Below are 24,717 nucleotides of genomic sequence, written 5' to 3'. Positions count from 1 at the left end.
CACCGGCCTTGGCACGCATATGTGTCCTCTTTTTGGGATTTCAGAATATGGTCAGCCTATTTTAATGCCCTATTTGTCAAAGTAACTATTTTCATAGCAAACCCATTTAATGTGCACTGCTTTCCCCCAAAGGATGCCATTTAATTTAAAATGTTCCTGTTTTCGTTAATAGTTTCTTCATTTTAAACGTAATGCGGTTATAAATGGGTGGGCATTAGGACCTAGGGAGGCAGAAGCTAAGTGGCTGTCAGGTGCCGCTTTGTAACCCGGACGTTGTCACCTCGGACATCACAGAGATGATTGACGTGTAAGAACCCTGCTCGTGTGTCAACACGGGTCCCGTCACCGAGCGTCCATCTGCCGCACGGTGCTGGATTAACGCCGCGGTTGATGAGCCGAGCACGTTGCCGCCGCGCCTGATCCACCTCAGCGCTCATGAGACTAATACGGGGGGGAGGGGGGGAACGCGGCGGTCAACCGGAAGTGACGACATACCCAGACTAGCTTTATCCAATAAACGCCGCTCGTTCACTCCGGTTTGTAGATTATCCTTAAAGCGCCGCTATGGATGTCGGTGCATTGACTCGGGACCGTTAAATAAATTACAAATAAAATCTTAACTATGGATCCAACTTTCATTTTATCAGCTGTCATCTTCACCTTGCTCGCACTGGTGGTCGCGACGTCGCTGCTGAACGGCTCCTCCTCGCCGCCGCCGCCGCCGCCGCCGCCGCCTCCTCCGCCTCAGGACCCTCTCGACGCTCGGAGTCACCCGGGACCGGACACGGCGGGAGGCGAGCCAGCGGCCAAGCAGAACGGCCATGTACCGGACACGAAGAAGGGCAAGAAGGCGGCGGACGACTGGTGCGAGCTGAGCGGCAGCTCCCACGACCACTGGGACGTGGTGAAGTGTGTGCAGTCAGTGAGTGTCCGCCATCTTAGTTTGTTTGTTTGTTTATTCTCTTGGCCGGGGTACGTCGATTCAAACATCGATATTGTCGATACCAATGTCGTGGGGATCGATATTTTATGTTATGTTTTTTCTCACGAATAGCTGTTTTAGTAGTGCTTAAAACTCTGGGAACACGGCCCAAGTCAATAGTGTAAACAAAGTAAGGCCCGGTGTTATGTAATAAAAGGGAGTAAGCTAATTTGTTTTTAATAGTAGAGATGCCCGATAATATCGGCCTGCCTGTCCACTGATAGTACTAACCTTTAACAGTTAATTTTACTCATTTTCATTAGTTACTAGTTTCTATGTAACTGTTTTTATATTGTTTTACTTTCTTTTGTATTCAATAATTTTTCTTTAATTTATCTTATTTTATTTTATAATTTTTTTTAAAAAATGACCTTATCTTCACCATACCTGGTTGTCCAAATTAGGCATAATAATGTGTTTAATTCCACGACTGTATATATCGGTATCGGTTGATATCGGTATCGGTAATTAAGAGTTGGACAATATCGGGGGAAAAGCCATTATTGGACACCCCTAATTAACAGTATTTATTTAAAAAAAAAAAAATTGTATGGCCAAAATACTTAATTCTGATTATGATTATGATTAACGAATTAAAGGCAAAAATTCAGGAAATCATTCAATGATCTTTTTAAATGGTTATGGTGTAATTTTATTTTGAAAATTCACATAAAAATAAAAAATTTCTCATTACAGCATATCGGAAAAGGGATAAAAGGAAGCAGAGCTTATCTAACCCTCATAGCAATTTTCAACACATTTGTTCTTGCTCAATCACTAACACAGTAGTGATTAAATAACTAGACAAATGAAACAAGTACGTAAATAATTATTAACCGAGCAAACAATGGATAAAGTTCTCTTAAATAAACAGTTAAGTAAGTTATGGTTCACACTGTGAGATAAATAAAAATATCTAATGTTTTAAATAAGGTTCAAGATGTTTATCAGGATTCTTGTAACGGTATGGCTATTGTATTGATATCGCCGTTACTGTCCCTGTGTTTAGTTGGTGTCCAAAATTTGCAGTATCGCCCACCTCAAGTGGTAAGCTCTGCTGGATGATGTCACCGCCTTAAGCTGTTTACCTTCTTGTCTCCCGCTTGTCCTGTCAGAGGACATAAGAAAGCTCTTAAATGGTCAGTGAAAGGACACTACTGCACAATGTCTGCGGTTTATATTCAAGCAGCTGAAGTGGACCCTCGATTTAAACATTTGATTGGTTCTGCCGCTGTGGAACAGGTCTGCTCTGGCATATTTTTCTGCAAAAGTCCGTTCCCATCCCAATTCTAACTGCATGCTTTGTCAATTCTTCCAAAAAATTTACTCATGGCAAATAGTCAGTTTATTTTTAACTACACAGTGATTCCCTCTTTCTTTCCACAAGTTTTTAGGTCTCATATTGAGTTAGGAAAATGGACAGAACTTGTCAAAAGGCACAGACGAACAACTGAGTTGTAGTGATGTGTGGATCGATACTAAAATATCGTTACCGCCGATACCAGATCTTTATGCTCTGATATCGATCCTCAAATCAAAATATCAATACTTTTGATAAATTAAATTTGGGGGTGTCCAAATGTTTCCCACCAATGGTCGCATACGGAAATGTCAAAGTATGCAAAGGCCATATTGATATTTTTTTGTTTTAAAAAATTCTAAAAACAGATATTGTGTCAGCTTTCTAATATAGGTGATTAAGTATATTATTATTAATAATTGTTCTCCTTTTTTGTTATTTTTTTCTTACATTTTACGGGTTTTTTTTTCCCATGTAAGAATAGAAAGAAAAAAATAATATGGTTGTTTAACTGCATAACAGAGTGTGTCAAAAATTCTGCCTGTGCGAAAATATTAATGTTTAGTTAGATATTTAACAGTGTTTATTATGGCAGCGGTAATTTTTCAGTTGAATTCAGAGGTTAATAATATTTAATTTTTTAATAATTAGCTGAATTTGTTTATATTTTAGTTATATTTTATTTTTATTTGGAGAACTTCTAATATCTTAGGTCAGGGATGTCTAAACCATTTCCACCATAGGCCAAATACTTAAAAGTCAAGTATGGGGGAACCATTAGGATATTTTTTCATTTGTTTTTAAATGCTCAAAAACAGATATTTATTTAACTTTGTGTTGCAAATATTGGTGGGAAGTGGGTAAAATCGTGTCCAAAGAAGCGACATGAGAACGAGGGCATCAGGGTGTTTGGTCTGTTGCCTACCATTATAGGTGACTAAGTATATTATTATTAATTATTATTTCAAAATTATATTTTTTTCTCATTACATTCCGATTTTTTGCCCTTTTTTTTCTTACATTTATACTGTTGTTTTTTTTTAGGTAGATGTGTTATTATTTTAAAATACACAACTTTTAAAGTTTTAGCAGACAGTACAGGCCAAAAGTTAGGACACCTTCTTTATTTTCATGACTATTTACATTGTAGATTGTCACTGAAGGCATCAAAACTATGAACGAACACATGTGAAGTTATGTACTTAACAAAAAAAAGGTGAAATAACTGAAAACACGTTTTACATTCTAGTTTCTTCAAAATAGCCACCCTTTTGCTCTGATTACCGCTTTGCACACTTTTGGCATTCTCTCGATGAGCTTCAAGAGGTTTGATTTTATTTTTATTAAGGATCCCCATTAGCTGGTTGCCACAACAACCCACTAGTCTTCCTGTGGTACACAAACTCAATACAATTACAATTAAAAACATATAATTATAACTACACAGCTACGGAAACAAATAAAAGCATCAATAAGAAAACAAACCTGTTTACTTTCAATGCCGGTGAGAATTTGAGGCAGGTTATTCCAGAGCGATACGGATCTATAACTAAAAGATTTTCGCAAAGCATTCTTCCTGGGACAAGGGAGTACAAAATGCCCCTCACAAGACGCCAGGAAGTCACCTGAAATGGTTTTCACTTCACAGGTGTCATAGATTTGATGCCTTCAGTGACAATCTACAATGTAAATAGTCATGAAAATAAAGAAATAAACACATTGAAATGAAAAGGTGTGTCCAAACTTTTGGCCTGTACTGTATGTGTACATATTATTTTAGAATACTGGATATATAATTAATCATTAATATAATCGGATAAGCTGAGATAAGCTCCAGCACCCCCCGCGACCCCAAAAAAGGGACAAGCGGTAGAAAATGGATGGATGGATTAAGATCATGTGAAAGTTGGACTGAAATGTGTACTCGTCAGACTACAGAACCCTTTTCCACTTTGCATCAGTCCATCTTAGATGAGCTCGGGCCCAGCGAAGCCGGCGGCGTTTCTGGGTGTTGTTGATAAATGGCTTTCGCTTTGCATAGTAGAGTTTTAACTTGCACTTACAGACGTAGCGACAAACTGTAGTTACTGACAGTGGTTTTATTTGCACGAAGTATCTGGTATCGGTATTGCCGATACCAGCCTGGCTTTTACTTGGTAGTAAGTGCCTCCATGGAAATGCCCCCCCCTCTACCTCAAAGAACTACTCACCCCCAAATCCTCCACGCGACACCTCCGCTCCGGACAGGCTAACCTCCGAGGACAAAGCTACGAACAATGGGAGACCGGGCTTTCTGCTCCGCCGCTCCCAGTCTGTGGAACGCTCTCCCTGACCACCTGAGGGCACCACAGACTGTGGATGCTTTTAAAAAAGGCTTACAAACCCTTCTTTTTAAAAAAGCCTTTTCTTAGATATATGCATACTAGGTCTAGCTAATAGGCTGTTCTAGTTTTTATTTGTATTTTATTTTTTTAATACGCTGTTGCACTTTGAGGTTGTTTACTCAATGTAAAGTGCTTTTTGCAAATAAAATCTATTATTATAATTATTATTATTGGTATCGGATTGGAAAGAAAATCAGCGGTATCGCACATCACTACAGTAGTGTGTACTACTGCAATGTGCAGCATGTGACTAGAGGGCTCCGCCTCCTCAATAAAACGCTGCGCCCTGCTCCGCCGCTCCCAGTCTGTGGAACACTCTCCCTGACCACCTGAGGGCACCACAGACCGTGGATGCTTTTTAAAAAGGCTTGAAAACCCTTCTTTTTAAAAAAGCCTTTTCTTAGATATATGCATACTAGGTCTAGCTAATAGGCTGTTCTAGTTTTTATTTGTATTTTATTTTTTTAATACGCTGTTGCACTTTGAGGTTGTTTACTCAATGTAAAGTGCTTTTTGCAAATAAAATCTATTATTATTATTATTATTGGTATCGGATTGGAAAGAAAATCAGCGGTATCGCACATCACTACAGTAGTGTGTACTACTGCAATGTGCAGCATGTGACTAGAGGGCTCCGCCTCCTCAATAAAATGCTGCGCCCTGCTCCGCCGCTCCCAGTCTGTGGAACGCTCTCCCTGACCACCTGAGGGCACCACAGACTGTGGATGCTTTTAAAAAAGGCTTAAAAACCCTTCTTTTTAAAAAAGCCTTTTCTTAGATATATGCATACTAGGTCTAGCTATTAGGCTGTTCTAGTTTTTATTTGTATTTTATTTTTTTAATACGCTGTTGCACTTTGAGGTTGTTTACTCAATGTAAAGTGCTTTTTGCAAATAAAATCTATTATTATTATTATTATTATTGGTATCGGATTGGAAAGAAAATCAGCGGTATCGCACATCACTACAGTAGTGTGTACTACTGCAATGTGCAGCATGTGACTAGAGGGCTCCGCCTCCTCAATAAAATGCTGCGCCCTGCTCCGCCGCTCCCAGTCTGTGGAACGCTCTCCCTGACCACCTGAGGGCACCACAGACCGTGGATGCTTTTTAAAAAGGCTTGAAAACCCTTCTTTTAAAAAAAGCCTTTTCTTAGATATATGCATACTAGGTCTAGCTAATAGGCTGTTCTAGTTTTTATTTGTATTTTATTTTTTTAATACGCTGTTGCACTTTGAGGTTGTTTACTCAATGTAAAGTGCTTTTTGCAAATAAAATCTATTATTATTATTATTATTGGTATCGGATTGGAAAGAAAATCAGCGGTATCGCACATCACTACAGTAGTGTGTACTACTGCAATGTGCAGCATGTGACTAGAGGGCTCCGCCTCCTCAATAAAATGCTGCGCCCTGCTCCGCCGCTCCCAGTCTGTGGAACGCTCTCCCTGACCACCTGAGGGCACCACAGACTGTGGATGCTTTTAAAAAAAACCTTAAAAACCCTTCTTTTTAAAAAAGCCTTTTCTTAGATATATGCATACTAGGTCTAGCTAATAGGCTGTTCTAGTTTTTATTTGTATTTTATTTTTTTAATACGCTGTTGCACTTTGAGGTTGTTTACTCAATGTAAAGTGCTTTTTGCAAATAAAATCTATTATTATTATTATTATTGGTATCGGATTGGAAAGAAAATCAGCGGTATCGCACATCACTACAGTAGTGTGTACTACTGCAATGTGCAGCATGTGACTAGAGGGCTCCGCCTCCTCAATAAAATGCTGCGCCCTGCTCCGCCGCTCCCAGTCTGTGGAACGCTCTCCCTGACCACCTGAGGGCACCACAGACTGTGGATGCTTTTAAAAAAAACCTTAAAAACCCTTCTTTTTAAAAAAGCCTTTTCTTAGATATATGCATACTAGGTCTAGCTAATAGGCTGTTCTAGTTTTTATTTGTATTTTATTTTTTTAATACGCTGTTGCACTTTGAGGTTGTTTACTCAATGTAAAGTGCTTTTTGCAAATAAAATCTATTATTATTATTATTTTATTGGTATCGGATTGGAAAGAAAATCAGCGGTATCGCACATCACTACAGTAGTGTGTACTACTGCAATGTGCAGCATGTGACTAGAGGGCTCCGCCTCCTCAATAAAATGCTGCGCCCTGCTCCGCCGCTCCCAGTCTGTGGAACGCTCTCCCTGACCACCTGAGGGCACCACAGACTGTGGATGCTTTTAAAAAAACCTTAAAAACCCTTCTTTTTAAAAAAGCCTTTTCTTAGATATATGCATACTAGGTCTAGCTATTAGGCTGTTCTAGTTTTTATTTGTATTTTATTTTTTTAATACGCTGTTGCACTTTGAGGTTGTTTACTCAATGTAAAGTGCTTTTTGCAAATAAAATCTATTATTGATATTATTATTGGTATCAGATTGGAAAGAAAATCAGCGGTATCGCACATCACTACAGTAGTGTGTACTACTGCAATGTGCAGCATGTGACTAGAGGGCTCCGCCTCCTCAATAAAATGCTGCGCCCTGCTCCGCCGCTCCCAGTCTGTGGAACGCTCTCCCTGACCACCTGAGGGCACCACAGACTGTGGATGCTTTTAAAAAAAAACTTAAAAACCCTTCTTTTTAAAAAAGCCTTTTCTTAGATATATGCATACTAGGTCTAGCTATTAGGCTGTTCTAGTTTTTATTTGTATTTTATTTTTTTAATACGCTGTTGCACTTTGAGGTTGTTTACTCAATGTAAAGTGCTTTTTGCAAATAAAATCTATTATTATTATTATTATTATTGGTATCGGATTGGAAAGAAAATCAGCGGTATCGCACATCACTACAGTAGTGTGTACTACTGCAATGTGCAGCATGTGACTAGAGGGCTCCGCCTCCTCAATAAAATGCTGCGCCCTGCTCCGCCGCTCCCAGTCTGTGGAACGCTCTCCCTGACCACCTGAGGGCACCACAGACTGTGGATGCTTTTTAAAAAGGCTTAAAAACCCTTCTTTTTAAAAAAGCCTTTTCTTAGATATATGCATACTAGGTCTAGCTATTAGGCTGTTCTAGTTTTTATTTGTATTTTATTTTTTTAATACGCTGTTGCACTTTGAGGTTGTTTACTCAATGTAAAGTGCTTTTTGCAAATAAAATCTATTATTATTATTATTTTATTGGTATCGGATTGGAAAGAAAATCAGCGGTATCGCACATCACTACAGTAGTGTGTACTACTGCAATGTGCAGCATGTGACTAGAGGGCTCCGCCTCCTCAATAAAATGCTGCGCCCTGCTCCGCCGCTCCCAGTCTGTGGAACGCTCTCCCTGACCACCTGAGGGCACCACAGACTGTGGATGCTTTTAAAAAAGGCTTAAAAACCCTTCTTTTTAAAAAAAGCCTTTTCTTAGATATATGCATACTAGGTCTAGCTATTAGGCTGTTCTAGATTTTATTATTTTAATACGCTGTTGCACTTTGAGGTTGTTTACTCAATGTAAAGTGCTTTTTGCAAATAAAATCTATTATTATTATTATTTTATTGGTATCGGATTGGAAAGAAAATCAGCGGTATCGCACATCACTACAGTAGTGTGTACTACTGCAATGTGCAGCATGTGACTAGAGGGCTCCGCCTCCTCAATAATATGCTGCGCCCTGATTTTTTCCTTGCAGGCGGTGCAGAAAGTGAACGCAGGCACATTTCGAATGTAAACATCCATCCATTTTCCTACAGCTTGTCCCTTTTTAGTCGCACGTAAATGGAGGGTCCACTGTACTGTCCACATATTAACAAACGTTTGGCAAACAGGCTTAGATGGACAAAACTAACAATTAGCAATTAACACTCTCCAAGCTGTGTAGAGTCCTGGGAGTGAGCTGTCAATCATCCCCAGAGGGATCAGAGGTGACGACGACGGTGCAAAAAAAAAGTGACGCCTCTCCTTTTCTGGCCGCCTCATTCTCCCGCAGGAGGACGCGCCGCTCAGCCCCATCAGCGAGGAGCCGGCGCCCCCGGCGGCCGAGCGCTCCTCTTCGTCGGCGTCCACCCTGTCCGTGCCGAGGCCCGACTCCAGGCACACGAGCTTCGACTCGTCGTCCGAGGCCTCGTCGGGGCGGGGACGGCGCTCCTTCATCGGGCTCTCTGACCAGGAGCTCCTAAAGTGTGCTTTCTCTGACCCCCAGACCGAGGGAGCCGCAGAGAGCCCGGAGGTCAACGGTGAGCGCCGAGAAACCGTTCAATTGCCAGTTTATTAGGGACCAACCCGTAAAGCTGGTATCTCTTTGATACATTTAAGATGCTAAAATCAATGTGAAAACCTGCCAGGTGATACATCTCTGTGATTTTGATCAATATATATCTCATTGATAAGAGTGGACTCTCTTCTCAGACTTCAACAACTCCTTCCAGTACGTCCCTGGAAAGTCGCGATCCCACCACATGGAGATGATGATGTCCAAAGAGGAGCTGGAAGAGGAGCAGAGGTCAGTGTCTAAAGCAAGGGGTGTCAAACCTATTTTGAATTAGTTATAGTTACAGTGGTTCCCATAAACTGCCAAGATACCTGCGGCGGTGGGGGCGTGGCTGTGGGCGTGGTCACCATGACATCATCGAGTAATTTGCATAATTTACTACTATGATTTGATTTTCTCTAAAAAGGCTCAAAAAATGTATACTTACTAATTCATAATAACAGTTTTGTTTTAAACGTCCATCCATTCATCCATCCATCCACTTTAAAATATAATTACAACACTTTATGTACATATTTATATACAGATTTGAACAATAAGTTATTCACTGAAATATATGTATTAATTGTGGTTCTTACAAAAAATATATCTTATAAAATATAAAAGCTAAAATGTCTCAAAGCTCTGCCCCTTTAATTAGTGCATACTAAATAATTTAACTTTGGCCTACTACTACAACCATATTATTTACCAGCAACATAAAGTGAAACAGAGGCAGTGGTGTCCTGCCACAGTCAGTAACAAATAAACAGAAAACAGTAGTGGTGGTAGATAGACACAGAGCTTCATCAAACATCTGATCCACTGAACAAAGAGCTCCAAAAATCTTGAACTTTAGACTGCCATCAGTTTTACTCCCTACACTTAACCATGTGTTTCCTACTGCCTGCAGACTTTGCACCCTTTGTTATATACACATGTTGTGTTTCTAATATAAATACATTTAATAAAGTCAAATACAAATAAGGTAACAAGAGAAGTATCCTACACTTCTCTTTTGTAAAGTAAATCTGAACAGCCGATATGGGCATCTACATCAACTATATGATTTGCCTGAGAAGCTGGAGAGGACAAAAAAAAATAAAAACTTTTTTTTTTTTTTTTTTTTTTTTTAAATTTTTTTAAAATTTGTGGCGGACGTAATTATTTCGTGGCGGGCCGCCACAAATAAATGAATGTGTGGGAAACCCTGAGTTAGGGATGATGTTTGATAAGAAATTATCGAGTTCGAGCCTCTTATCGAACCGATTCCTTATCGAATCTCTTATCGAGTCCAGATAGTTTGTTGTATATGGAAAAAAACACACAATATTTGGTTTAACACAAGCTAACTTTTTTTATACAAGAAAAAACTAAAATCTAATAAATAAATAAATATTGACTGTTACCCCCCTAAAAAAATTAAATTAAATATTGACTGTTGTTACCCAAAGTATATTAAGTGGGATTTTTCAGAAAAACAAATATATACAGTAACACAAAAACAACCTGTCTCTGTGATCACTATAGGTGTATAAATAATAATATAGTGTAAAATAAAATTAGTCCCTTGGGCACAAAACTGAAAATAATACAGCTCTCCAAAAAGTGCACTTCTGCTGCTATTGGAACATAACTGTTTGTTATGATGCTTTGACATTTTTGCACTTTATTTCTTTATTGAAAGAAAATTCTATGAAGAGAAAAGTTGTTTGCAAATGTGGTTACAATGCTAAAAAAATGAAAAGTTAAAGCTAAAAAAAGAAATACACTTTATTGAGTTAACATTATTTCTTTATAGGGGGAAAGATGTGATGTTATGAGCTAGGGGGGGTCACCAACGCGGTGCCCGCGGGCACCAGGTAGCCCGTAAGGACCAGATGAGTAGCCCGCTGGCCTGTTCTAAAAATAGCTCAAATAGCAGCACTTACCAGTGAGCTGCCTCTATTTTTTAAAATGTTATTTATTTACTAGCAAGCTGGTCTCGCTTTGCCTGACATTTTTAATTCTAAGAGAGACAAAACTCAAATAGAATTTGAAAATCCAAGAAAATATTTTAAAGACTTGGTCTTCACTTGTTTAAATAAATTCATTATTTTTTTTTACTTTGCTTCTTATAACTTTCAGAAAGACAATTTTAGAGAAAAAATACAACCTTAAAAATGATTTTAGGATTTTTAAACACATATACCTTTTTACCTTTTAAATTCCTTCCTCTTCTTTCCTGACAATTTAAATCAATGTTCAAGTAAAAAAAAAAATTGTATTGTAAAGAAAATAGATACATTTTAATTTAATTCTTCATTTTAGCTTCTGTTTTTTCAACGAAGAATATTTGTGAAATATTTCTTCAAACTTCTTATGATTAAAATTCAAAAAAATTATTCTGGCAAATCTAGAAAATCTGTAGAATCAAATCTGAATCTTATTTCAAAGTCTTTTGAATTTCTTTTAAAATTTTTGTTCTGGAAAATCTAGAAGAAATAATGATTTGTCTTTGTTAGAAATATAGCTTGGTTCAATTAGTTATATATTCTAACAAAGTGTAGATTGGATTTTAACCTATTTAAAACATGTCATCAAAATTCTAAAATTAATCTTAATCAGGAAAAATTACTAATGATGTTCCATAAATTCTTTTTTTAATTTTTTCAAAAAGATTCAAATTAGCTAGTTTGTCTCTTCTTTTTTTCAGTTGAATTTTGAATTTTAAAGAGTCGAAATTGAAGATAAACTATGTTTCAAAATTTAATTGTCATTTTTTTCGTGTTTTCTCCTCTTTTAAACCGTTCAATTAAGTGTAAATATCATTAATTATTAATAATAACATAGAGTTAAAGGTAAATTGAGCAAATTGGCTATTTCTGGCAATTTATTTAAGTGTGTATCAAACCGGTAGCCCTTCGCATTAATCAGTACCCAAGAAGTAGCTCTTGGTTTCAAAAAGGTTGGTGACCCCTGAGCTAGGGAATATAACAACTACACTACACAGCATGCAACGGGAGTGACGAGCATGCGCGGTAGCCCCGAAAAGTGTTGTTGCATGTCGCCACGCTGGCAGCTAAGAATGAGGTTATGAGCTCGCTGTGAAAGTAAACGTCAAGAACTCAGCCAACACGCCTCGTCTGCATTATTTATAATTAGACAGACAACACATATACAGTGTGATTTTGTTTTGTTTACAAGGAAAGACAAACAAAAGTTAAAAAAGGGAGATATGTTGTATATATATGTATGTGCTGCGGTTGCTTTAAGAACGTCGCGACAGCTGCCGTAAAGGAGGTGCGTTGCTAGCCTGGTTGCTATGTTTCCGGTTGGTCGTAAAAGTGTTGGTCATGTGTTTGTACCCTGCTCAAATCTCTCAGTAAAGTTATTCATTGGATTATACCTTTTGTTTTGAACTTTATTACACCTTGGAGCGCTTTTTCCGGTCCATTGTTTTTCCTGCTTTCGCTATCTGCGCCTAATGACTGAGCTACGTGACGTCATTTCTTGTGATGTCTCACGGGTAGAGATGTCCGATAATATCGGTCTGCCGATATTATCGGCCGATAAATGCGTTAAAATGTAATATCGGAAATTATCGGTATCGTTTTTTTTATTATCAGTATCGTTTTTTTTTGTTTTTTTTATTAAATCCACATAAAAAACACAAGATACACTTACAATTAGTGCACCAACCCAAAAAACCTCCTTCCCCCATTTACACTCATTCACACAAAAGTGTTTTTTTTCTGTTATTAATATTCTGGTTCCTATCAATATATATCAATACAGTCTGCAAGGGATACAGTCCGTAAGCACACATGATTGTGCGTGCTGCTGGTCCACTAATAATACTAACCTTTAACAGTTAATTTTAATAATTTTCATTAATTACTAGTTTCTATGTAACTGTTTTTATATTGTTTTACTTTCTTTTTTATTCAAGAAAATGTTTTTAATTTATTTATCTTATTTTATTTGATTCATTTTTTTAAAAAGTACCTTATCTTCACCATACCTGGTTGTCCAAATTAGGCATAATAATGTGTTAATTCCACGACTGTATATATCGGTTGATATTGGTATCGGTTGATATCGGTATCGGTAATTAAAGAGTTGGACAATATCGGCATATCGGGTATCGGCAAAAAGCCATTATCGGACATCCCTACTCACGGGGCATTTCTTGTCGGGACGGGATTCGTTCCGAGGGATTCGAATAAAGAACCAACTCTTTTTCTTTACTATAGTGGTCTCGAGAACGGGTACCGGTTCTCAAAAAGGGATTAGAGTCCGAGGACTCGGTTCTTTTCTTATCGAACAACCGGGAAAATCGGTTTCGAGTATCATCCCTAGTTATAGTACAAAAAATGTCTCAAATGAATTTACAGTTTGTTTGAAAAAAAAAATGAAAAAAAAGAAGCATAAAATAAAAAAGTGTGAACATTTTTGCAAAGAGGGGAGTGGGGGCCCCAAATAAAATGTTGCTTAGGGCCCCTGCTTCACCACATTAAAGGTGCGAGCACGTCAGGAGACGCTCAGGTGTTGATTGGGTCTCCCGGCCCAGTGTCGCTTTAATCCTCTGGCTGCGCTCCTCTGCTGGGCCACAAGGGGGCGCTGCTGTTGCGTCGCTCGCCAAACTGCTGAAAGGATGCTGGCCAGCATTATTTCAAAATAAAGCATTGGTGCGCGACATATTGATCAACTCCGATTTACTCTTATTGATTTGCACATTTATAGAGAGGACCACGGTCAAAGTGTGAGCACATTTTCATCAAATTTCAACAGTATATTATACTGTTATATATATATATATATATATATATATATATATATATATATATATATATATATATATATATATATATATATATATATATATATATATATATATATATATATATATATATATATATATGTTATATATATATATATACTATTACTTCTAACAAAGATCAGTACCTCATATTTATAACCATATATGAAGCGTTAATACCGTTTCCTAAAGGTCCAGATAGGGAATCTACAAGTGTACATTTTTATTGGCCCCTCGGCATACGGCAATCCCTCATTTATCGCGGTTTCTTTTTTGACCATGGTAAACCAATTTCCACCAAGTAGGAATGAATATTTATGAAGACAATACAAAATATAAAAACATGTTTGCCATTATGAAAGCCCTGTAGGTATGAAATAACACGATCCATTGAATAATCAGATACAAAAAAAAACACTTTATATCCTTAATGGGGAAAGTAGTTGAAACATACTATTGTTGAATTAGTTTGTTATTAATTATTAATGTTTCTAATAGAAAAAATACTATTTTTTGTAAGTGTCAAAAAGTCTGGTTTTTTTTTAAGTGTTCAAAAAAGTCTGGATTTTTTCTAAGTGTTCAAAAAAATCTGGATTTTTTCTAAGTGTTCAAAAAAATCTGGATTTTTTCCAAGTGTCAAAAACACTGTATTTTTTCTAATTGTCAAAAAGTCTGGATTTTTTCTAATTGTCAAAAACTGGATTTTTTCTAAATGTCAAAAACTGGATTTTTTCTAAATGTCAAAAAATCTGGATTTATTGTAAGTGTCAAAAAATCTGGATTTATTGTAAGTGTCAAAAAGTCTGGATTTTTTTCCAAGTGTCAAAAAGTCTGGATTTTTTTCTAAGTGTCAAAAAGTCTGGATTTTTTCCAAGTGTCAAAAACTGGATTTTTTTCCAAGTGTCAAAAAGTCTGGATTTTTTCTAAATGTCAAAAAGTCTGGATTTTTTCTAAGTGTCACAAAGTCTGGATTTTTTCCGTGTCAAAAAATCGGTATTTTTTTCTAAGTGTCAAAAAGTCTGGATTTTTTTTAATTGTTCAAAAAAGTCTGGATTTTTTGTAAGTGTTAAAAAAAAATCTGGATTTTTTCTAAGTGTTCCAAAAAATCTGGATTTTTTTTCTAAGTGTTCAAAAGTCGGAATTTTTTCTAATTTTCAAAAACTGGATTTTTTCTAAGTGTCAAAAAGTCTGGATATTATAATCAATACTGTAATCATTTAATTGGTTTATCTTTAACACAGTGTTAAAATGAAATCAAATAATTCCACTAATTGTTTATTTACCTGATACTATATTTAATATATTATCATTTTATTTACATTTCAATAAAATTATTCAAAATCACGCACAGGGAGCGTGTGCACACACACACACAAAAGTAGTCCAAAAGAGAAGCAACTAACAACTTGCAGTTACAATAGAATATACATTTGTGTCGTACACACTACTTACATGTATGTTCTACACACTACTTACATGTACTGGTAAATACCATGAATTGATTAACGTGGACCCCGACTTAAACAAGTTGAAAAACTTATTCGGGTGTTACCATTTAGTGGTCAATTGTACGGAATGTGTACTGTACTGTGCAATCTACTAATAAAAGTTTCAATCAATCAAAACATTCAATGACAGCTAACGCTGGCTATGCAAATTGCTGTAATTAGCTAACAACGCCCAAAGCTAATGCGTGTAGTTACGTCATTACGCCCGAGAAGCTGGAAGAGGGCGAGATATCCTGTGTGGAATACATTGGAAAGTTATAAAAGTCTCAATCAATGAAAACATTTAATGACAGCTAACGCTAGCTATGCAAATTGCTGTAATTAGCTAACAACGCCCAAAGCTAATGGGCGTAGTTACGTCATTACGCCCAAGAAGCCGGCTTCCATGAAATGCTCAGTCATTCACAAACAAGGACGCGGCGAGGGTCACCACTTTGTCAACAAATGCCTGAGCAAATTGTTTAAGAACAACATTTCTCAACCAGCTATTGCAAGGAATTTAGGGATTTCACCATCTACGCTCCGTAATATCATCAAAAGGTTCAGAGCATCTGGAGAAATCACTGCATGTAAGCCATGATATTAGAGACCTTCGATCCCTCAGGCAGTACTGCATCAAAAAGTGACATCAGTGTGTAAAGGATATCTCCACATGGGCTCAGGAACACATCAGAAAACCACTGTCAGTAACTACAGTTGGTCGCTACATCTGTAAGTGCAAGTTAAAACTCTACTATGCAAAGCGAAAGCCATTTATCAACAACACCCAGAAACGCCGCCGGCTTCGCTGGGCCCCGAGCTCATCTAAGATGGACTGATGCAAAGTGGAAAAAAAGTGTTCTGTGGTCTGACGAGTCCACATTTCCAATTGTTTTTGGAAACTGTGGACGTTGTGTCGCCCGGACCAAAGAGGAAAAGAACCATCCGGATTGTTCTAGGCGCAAAGTGTAAAAGACAGCATGTGTGATGGTATGGGGGTGTATTAGTACCCAAGGCATGGGTAACTCACACATCTGTGAAGGCACCATTAATGCTGAAAGGTACATACAGGTTTTGTTATCCAAGCAACGTTATCACGGACGCCCCTGCTTATTTCAGCAAGACGATGCCAAGCCACATGTTACATCAAAGTGGCTTCATAGTAAAAGAGTGCGGGTACTAGACTGGCCTGCCTGTAGTCCAGACCTGTCTCCCATTGAAAATGTGTGGTGCATTATGAAGCCTAAAATACCACAAAGGAGACCCCCGGACTGTTGAACAACTTAAGCTGTACATCAAGCAAGAATGGGAAAGAATTCCACCTGAGAAGCTTCAAAAATGTGTCTCCTCAGTTCCCAAACGTTTACTGAGTGTTGTTAAAAGGAAAGGCCATGTAACACAGTGGTAAAAATGCCCCTGTGACAACTTTTTGGCAATGTGTTGCTGCCATTAAATTCTAAGTTAATGATTATTTGCAGAAAAAAAACTAGTTTCTCAGTTTGAGTGTTAAATATCTTGTCTTTGCAATTGACTATAAGTTGAAAAGGATTTGCAAATCATTGTATTCTGTTTTTATTTGCAAATTACACAACATGCCAACTTCACTGGTTTTGGGTTTTGTACTAATAATAGTATCGATTACTTATGTTTTATATTTTGCTTTCATGTCCATTTTAATTTTGAGAAAATGTTGCGGCTCATTAAAAAAACAAAAAAGCATTGAGGAATTTTTAGAGACATTCAATATCGCTACATTAATATCTGCCTGGAGTCAGTTGTACTCAAAAGTGAACAGTATTACTTTCGTCAAGGCTGCATGTTCCAGCGTACTTACCGCCGTGTGCCGCCATCCTCTCTTCCCAGGGTGCAACGGGAGCAGCTGGCCGCCATCTTCCAGCTGCTGAGGGACAACACGGAGACGTTCGGGGACGTCTCCGAGGGCGACATGGAGGAGCAACTGCGCCTCTACTCCATCTGAGACCCCCCCGCCCGCGGGGACTCTCGCGCGTTGCCATAGCGACGGCCAAGGACGCCGCCCGGTGAGCTAACGCCGCTTTGTGGCGCGCAAGCGTTGTCGGATGTAGTTCCCAGGCTGAGGGGAGAAACGGATGGAACTTTTTTTTTTTCTCTCCGAACCCATAGCAGGATTTTTCTCGCCACGGTTTTGGATTCTACGGGAAATTCCCCCACGCCCCGACTGAAGCGGAAAATATGGCGGATTGTGATGTTTTTTTTGTGAGGATATAAAATACCGTAGCTTCTAAGGCAGAGCTGGGCAAATATTTTGACTCGGAGGGCCCACATTGAGAGAAAGAATGTGTCCGGGGGGCCAATGTGTATGTGTGAATAAATGATATATAGGGATGATGTTTGATAAGAAATTATCGAGTTCGAGCCCATTATCGAATCCTCTTATCGAACCGATTCCTTATCGATTCTCTTATCGAATCCAGATAGGTTGTTGTATATGGAAAAAAACACAATATTTGGTTTAACAAAAGCTCACTTTTATTTTATAAGAAAAAAATAAAATAAAATAAATACATTTTGACTGTTACCCCCCTAAAAAAAATAATAAAAAAATATTGATTGTTACCCAAAGTATATTAAGTGGGATTTTTCAGAAAAACAAATATATACAGCAACACAAAAACAACCTGTCTCTGTGATCACTATAGGTGTATAAATAATAATATAGTGTTAAATAAAATCAGTCCCTTGGGCACAAAACTGAAAATAATACAGCTCTCCAAAAAGTGCACTTCTGCTGCTATTGGAACATACTAACTACACACACTATGACACTAAGAACACCACAGTCATCAATCAACAATTCTTCTTCCAAAAAATTATTTCGATGGTGGAAATACACGACTGGCAGCCATTTTAAGTCCTCAAAACATCCATTGAAACAGTGCACAAAAATCGTTTTTCAATACACATCTTAGTATCAAATTTAACCACTTTAATATTGAGTTACATAAACAAGTTGTCTTTTCCAAGGCTTGTGATGTTTTTTTGTGAGGATATAAAATACCGTAGCTTCTAAGGCAGTGCTGGGCAAATATTTTGACTCTGGGGCCACATTGAGAGAAAGAATGTGTCCGGGGGGCCAATGTGTATGTGTGTATAAATGATATATAGGGATGATGTTTGATATGAAATGATCGAGTTCGAGCCCATTATCGAATCCTCTTATCGAACCGATTCCTTATCGATTCTCTTATCGAATCCAGATAGGTTGTTGTATATGGAAAAAAACACAATATTTGTTTTAACAAATGCTCACTTTTATTTTATAAGAAAAAAATAAAATAAAATAAATAAATAAATATTGACTGTTATCCCCCTAAAAAAAAATTTAAAAAAATATTGACTGTTACCCAAAGTATATTAAGTGGGATTTTTCAGAAAAACAAATATATACAGTTACACAAAAACAACCTGTCTCTGTGATCACTATAGGTGTATAAATAATAATATAGTGTTAAATAAAATCAGTCCCTTGGGCACAAAACTGAAAATAATACAGCTCTCCAAAAAGTGCACTTCTGCTGCTATTGGAACATACTAACTACACACACTATGACACTAAGAACACCACAGTCATCAATCAACAATTCTTCTTCCAAAAAATTATTTCGGTGGTGGAAATACACGACTGGCAGCCATTTTAAGTCCTCAAAACATCCATTGAAACAGTGCACAAAAATCGTTTTTCAATACACATCTTAGTATCAAATTTAACCACTTTAATATTGAGTTACATAAACAAGTTGTCTTTTCCAAGGCTTGTGATGTTTTTTTGTGAGGATATAAAATACCGTAGCTTCTAAGGCAGAGCTGGGCAAATATTTTGACTCTGGGGCCACATTGAGAGAAAGAATGTGTCCGGGGGGCCAATGTGTATGTGTGTATAAATGATACATAGGGATGATGTTTGATATGAAATGATCGAGTTCGAGCCCATTATCGAATCCTCTTATCGAACCGATTCCTTATCGATTCTCTTATCGAATCCAGATAGGTTGTTGTATATGGAAAAAAACACAATATTTGGTTTAACAAAAGCTCACTTTTATTTTATAATAAAAAAAAATAATAAAAAAAATAAATACATATTGACTGTTATCCCCCTAAAAAAAAAAAAAAAAAAAAAATATATTGACTGTTACCCAAAGTATATTAAGTGGGATTTTTCAGAAAAACAAATATATACAGTAACACAAAAACAACCTGTCTCTGTGATCACTATAGGTGTATAAATAATAATATAGTGTTAAATAAAATCAGTCCCTTGGGCACAAAACTGAAAATAATACAGCTCTCCAAAAAGTGCACTTCTGCTGCTATTGGAACATACTAACTACACACACTATGACACTAAGAACACCACAGTCATCAATCAACAATTCTTCTTCCAAAAAATTATTTCGGTGGTGGAAATACACGACTGGCAGCCATTTTAAGTCCTCAAAACATCCATTGAAACAGTGCACAAAAATCGTTTTTCAATACACATCTTAGTATCAAATTTAACCACTTTAATATTGAGTTACATAAACAAGTTGTCTTTTCCAAGGTTTGTGATGTTTTTTTGTGAGGATATAAAATACCGTAGCTTCTAAGGCAGAGCTGGGCAAATATTTTGACTCGGGGGGGCCATATTGAGAGAAAGAATGTGTCCGGGGGGCCAATGTGTATGTGTGAATAAATGATATATAGGGATGATGTTTGATAAGAAATTATCGAGTTCGAGCCCATTATCGAATCCTTTTATCGAACCGATTCCTTATCGATTCTCTTATCGAATCCAGATAGGTTGTTGTATATGGAAAAAAACACAATATTTGGTTTAACAAAAGCTCACTTTTATTTTATAAGAAAAAATAAAAAATAAATAAATAAATACATATTGACTGTTATCCCCCTAAAAAAAAAATAAAAAAAATTGACTGTTACCCAAGGTATATTAAGTGGGATTTTTCAGAAAAACAAATATATACAGTAACACAAAAACCACCTGTCTCTGTGATCACTATAGGTGTATAAATAATAATATAGTGTTAAATAAAATCAGTCCCTTGGGCACAAAACTGAAAATAATACAGCTCTCCAAAAAGTGCACTTCTGCTGCTATTGGAACATACTAACTACACACACTATGACACTAAGAACACCACAGTCATCAATCAACAATTCTTCTTCCAAAAAATGTTTTCGATGGTGGAAATACACGACTGGCAGCCATTTTAAGTCCTCAAAACATCCATTGAAACAGTGCACAAAAATCGTTTTTCAATACACATCTTAGTATCAAATTTAACCACTTTAATATTGAGTTACATAAACAAGTTGTCTTTTCCAAGGCTTGTGATGTTTTTTTGTGAGGATATAAAATACCGTAGCTTCTAAGGCAGAGCTGGGCAAATATTTTGACTCGGGGGGGCCACATTGAGAGAAAGAATGTGTCCGGGGGGCCAATGTGTATGTGTGAATAAATGATATATAGGGATGATGTTTGATAAGAAATTATCGAGTTCGAGCCTATTATCAAACCCTCTTATCGAATCGATTCCTTATCGATTCTCTTATCGAATCCAGATAGGTTGTTGTATATGGGAAAAAACACAATATTTGGTTTAACAAAAGCTCACTTTTATTTTATAAGAAAAATAAATAAATAAATACATATTGACTGTTATCCCCCTAAAAAAAAAAAAAAAAAAAATATTGACTGTTACCCAAAGTATATTTAGTGGGATTTTTCAGAAAAACAAATATATACAGTAACACAAAAACAACCTGTCTCTGTGATCACTCTAGGTGTATAAATAATAATATAGTGTTAAATAAAATCAGTCCCTTGGGCACAAAACTGAAAATAATACAGCTCTCCAAAAAGTGCACTTCTGCTGCTATTGGAACATACTAACTACACGCACTATGACACTAAGAACACCACAGTCATCAATCAACAATTCTTCTTCCAAAAAATTATTTCGGTGGTGGAAATACACGACTGGCAGCCATTTTAAGTCCTCAAAACATCCATTGAAACAGTGCACAAAAATCGTTTTTCAATACACATCTTAGTATCAAATTTAACCACTTTAATATTGAGTTACATAAACAAGTTGTCTTTTCCAAGGCTTGTGATGTTTTTTTGTGAGGATATAAAATACCGTAGCTTCTAAGGCAGAGCTGGGCAAATATTTTGACTCTGGGGCCACATTGAGAGAAAGAATGTGTCCGGGGGGCCAATGTGTATGTGTGTATAAATGATACATAGGGATGATGTTTGATATGAAATGATCGAGTTCGAGCCCATTATCGAATCCTCTTATCGAACCGATTCCTTATCGATTCTCTTATCGAATCCAGATAGGTTGTTGTATATGGAAAAAAACACAATATTTGGTTTAACAAAAGCTCACTTTTATTTTATAAGAAAAAATAAAAAATAAATAAATAAATACATATTGACTGTTATCCCCCTAAAAAAAAAAAAAAAAGGACTGTTACCCAAAGTATATTAAGTGGGATTTTTCAGAAAAACAAATATATACAGTAACACAAAAACAACCTGTCTCTGTGATCCCTATAGGTGTATAAATAATAATATAGTGTTAAATAAAATCAGTCCCTTGGGCACAAAACTGAAAATAATACAGCTCTCCAAAAAGTGCACTTCTGCTGCTATTGGAACATACTAACTACACGCACTATGACACTAAGAACACCACAGTCATCAATCAACAATTCTTCTTCCAAAAAATGATTTCGATGGTGGGAATACACGACTGACAGCCATTTTAAGTCCTCAAAACATCCATTGAAACAGTGCACAAAAATCGTTTTTCAATACACATCTTAGTATCAAATTTAACCACTTTAATATTGAGTTACATAAACAAGTTGTCTTTTCCAAGGCTTGTGATGTTTTTTTGTGAGGATATAAAATACCGTAGCTTCTAAGGCAGAGCTGGGCAAATATTTTGACTCTGGGGCCACATTGAGAGAAAGAATGTGTCCGGGGGGCCAATGTGTATGTGTGTATAAATGATACATAGGGATGATGTTTGATAAGAAATGATCGAGTTCGAGCCCATTATCGAATCCTCTTATCGAACCGATTCCTTATCGATTCTCTTATCGAATCCAGATAGGTTGTTGTATATGGAAAAAAACACAATATTTGTTTTAACAAATGCTCACTTTTATTTTATAAGAAAAAAATAAAATAAATAAATAAATATTTACTGTTATCCCCCTAAAAAAAAATTTAAAAAAATATTGACTGTTACCCAAAGTATATTAAGTGGGATTTTTCAGAAAAACAAATATATACAGTAACACAAAAACAACCTGTCCCTGTGATCACTATAGGTGTATAAATAATAATATAGTGTTAAATAAAATCAGTCCCTTGGGCACAAAACTGAAAATAATACAGCTCTCCAAAAAGTGCACTTCTGCTGCTATTGGAACATACTAACTACACGCACTATGACACTAAGAACACCACAGTCATCAATCAACAATTCTTCTTCCAAAAAATTATTTCGATGGTGGAAATACACGACTGGCAGCCATTTTAAGTCCTCAAAACATCCATTGAAACAGTGCACAAAAATCGTTTTTCAATACACATCTTAGTATCAAATTTAACCACTTTAATATTGAGTTACATAAACAAGTTAAACAGTTTACTTACCGACTTGTCTTTTCCAAGGCTTGTAAGAGCTAACACAACTTGTCTACTTCTCAATTGTCTCATGAACTGAACTGACGTGCCCAAACTAATGACGCGTAGTATTTTCATATCGCCACAAGGTGTCAGTAAGAGTCTACAATCAAATGGGCATAACATTGGATTCGTTCCCAGGGATTCGAATAAAGAACCAACTCTTTTTCTTTACTATAGTGGCCTCGATAACGGGAACCGGTTCTCAAAAAGGGATTCGAGTCCATGGAATCGGTTCTTTTCTTATCGAACAACCGGGAGAACCGGTTTCGAACATCATCCCTAATGATATATACATATTTAGCTGTAAAAATGTGTTGTACAGTATGTGTGTTGGGGTCCCTTTTTTTTTCCAGGAACACTAATACCAAAAGTCAAAATGTCCTATAGAGTTCTAGAAACGTTATGACAGACCACCTAAAAAAAAACAGAATGAAATTTTACAGTTTTTTACTGAATGTGACACCCAAAATGTACATGAAAATAAAAAAAAAGTGGGATTTACAATATTATCTATGAACAATAAAAGACTGAATATTAACAACATATGAACGTCGCTCTTCTTTTACTTCTCAGACCATAGTTGTGTATCTTTTACAGTCAAGCAAAACACAACAAAAAAATGTAAAAAAAAAACAGCAAAATTTGATTGCAAAAAAACCCCACCAACAATATGATATATTATCACTAGATATGTCAGATAATATCGGACTGCCGATATTATCGGTCGATAAATGCTTTAAAAATGTAATATTGAAAATTATCGGTGTCGGTTTCAAAAAGTAAAATTTATGACTTTTTAAAAAGCCGCTGTACGGAGTGGTACACGGACGTAGGGAGAAGTACTAGGTCACACATGATAGGGCTATGTGTGTGTGTGTGTGTGTGTGTGTGTGTGTGTGTGTGTTCTGGTATTTCTACCCTTTTTGAGACCTCAACAAGGAAAAGTAGCTTCCATATGAGGAGGTGTGAACAAGTGATGACATAAATCATGGTCCCAATAACATTGCATCTAATAGAGAATGTCTCATTTGCACCCCTGCTGGTGAAATCTATCAAAATGAGGGTGGTCCCAAAAAGGAGGGATTTTTCAAATTGACTGTGTGTCGCTTTTAAAAGTGCTCCCCCTCTGGTCAACATATGAAATAACAAGTGTGTGTAAGAAATTGAAATGCACCCCCTTTGGCCAAAATTAATGGGAAAAAAAAATTATATAATGACATACTGTAATAAGTTGAAGTAAATAATGAAGACTAAAAACCAATTACAAACAAAACATTTAATTTTTTACTAAAAGCAGTCTTTTTCTCACAATGTGTCGACTTTTTTCTTATAAAATTGGGAACAATTTCTCATATTATTTCTGTTTCTGTAATATTGCAATATTTCCCCGTAAAATTATTACTTTTTTATGTGAAATTATTACTTTTTTTATGCAAAATTATTACTATTTAATGCAAAATGGTGACATTTGTCATGTAAAATTCTGACTTTTATCACAATATCGCCAATTTTTTTGTTGTTCCTGTAAAATAGTGAAAACTTTTTGAGTAAAATGATGACTTTTAGTCATAATTTTGCCAAGTTAAATTCCGATTATTATAATATTGCCAAAATGTTAGTTGTCTTATAAAATTGTGACTTTTGTCGAGTAAATTTACAGCTCTTTTCATGAAATATCGCACACATGTTCAGTTTTTCTTGTAAAAGGTTGACTTGCGTTGAGTAAAGTTACGACTTTTATTATAACAGTTTTTCTTGTGAAATTGTGACCTTTTTCTTG

General features: G+C 36.5%; 1 protein-coding gene across 2 annotated transcripts; it reads left to right on the top strand.

The window, feature by feature from the left end:
- Window positions 1-272: 272 nt before the first annotated feature.
- On the top strand, window positions 273-24,346 carry LOC133656247 (matrix-remodeling-associated protein 7-like). Of its 2 annotated transcripts, XR_009827117.1 has the most exons (5): window positions 273-922; window positions 8,639-8,885; window positions 9,058-9,151; window positions 17,051-19,769; window positions 22,923-24,346. XR_009827117.1 is itself a non-coding variant. In XM_062057194.1 (4 exons), the coding sequence occupies exons 1-4, from the start codon at window positions 623-625 to the stop codon at window positions 17,163-17,165; spliced, it is 756 nt and encodes a 251-aa protein (XP_061913178.1). In that variant the 5' UTR covers window positions 273-622; the 3' UTR covers window positions 17,166-22,737. The 2 variants fall into 2 exon arrangements, 1 of the variants encoding a protein (XP_061913178.1); XM_062057194.1 differs by lacking the exon at window positions 22,923-24,346 and having other exon boundaries at window positions 17,051-22,737.
- The last annotated feature ends 371 nt before the right edge of the window (window positions 24,347-24,717 follow it).

The sequence above is a fragment of the Entelurus aequoreus genome, linkage group LG08 (assembly GCF_033978785.1).
Source record: "Entelurus aequoreus isolate RoL-2023_Sb linkage group LG08, RoL_Eaeq_v1.1, whole genome shotgun sequence".
Lineage (NCBI taxonomy): Eukaryota > Metazoa > Chordata > Actinopteri > Syngnathiformes > Syngnathidae > Entelurus > Entelurus aequoreus.
This window is presented reverse-complemented; position numbering and strand designations above follow the sequence as displayed.

Excerpts from the sequence above, each read along its gene's own strand:
- LOC133656247 (XM_062057194.1), top strand. The coding sequence starts at position 623 with ATGGATCCAACTTTCATTTTATCAGCTGTCATCTTCACCTTGCTCGCA. Across the intron at positions 923-8,638 it reads TGGTGAAGTGTGTGCAGTCA|GAGGACGCGCCGCTCAGCCC; the intron begins GTGAGTGTCCGC and ends ATTCTCCCGCAG. Across the intron at positions 9,152-17,050 it reads GAGCTGGAAGAGGAGCAGAG|GGTGCAACGGGAGCAGCTGG; the intron begins GTCAGTGTCTAA and ends CTCTCTTCCCAG.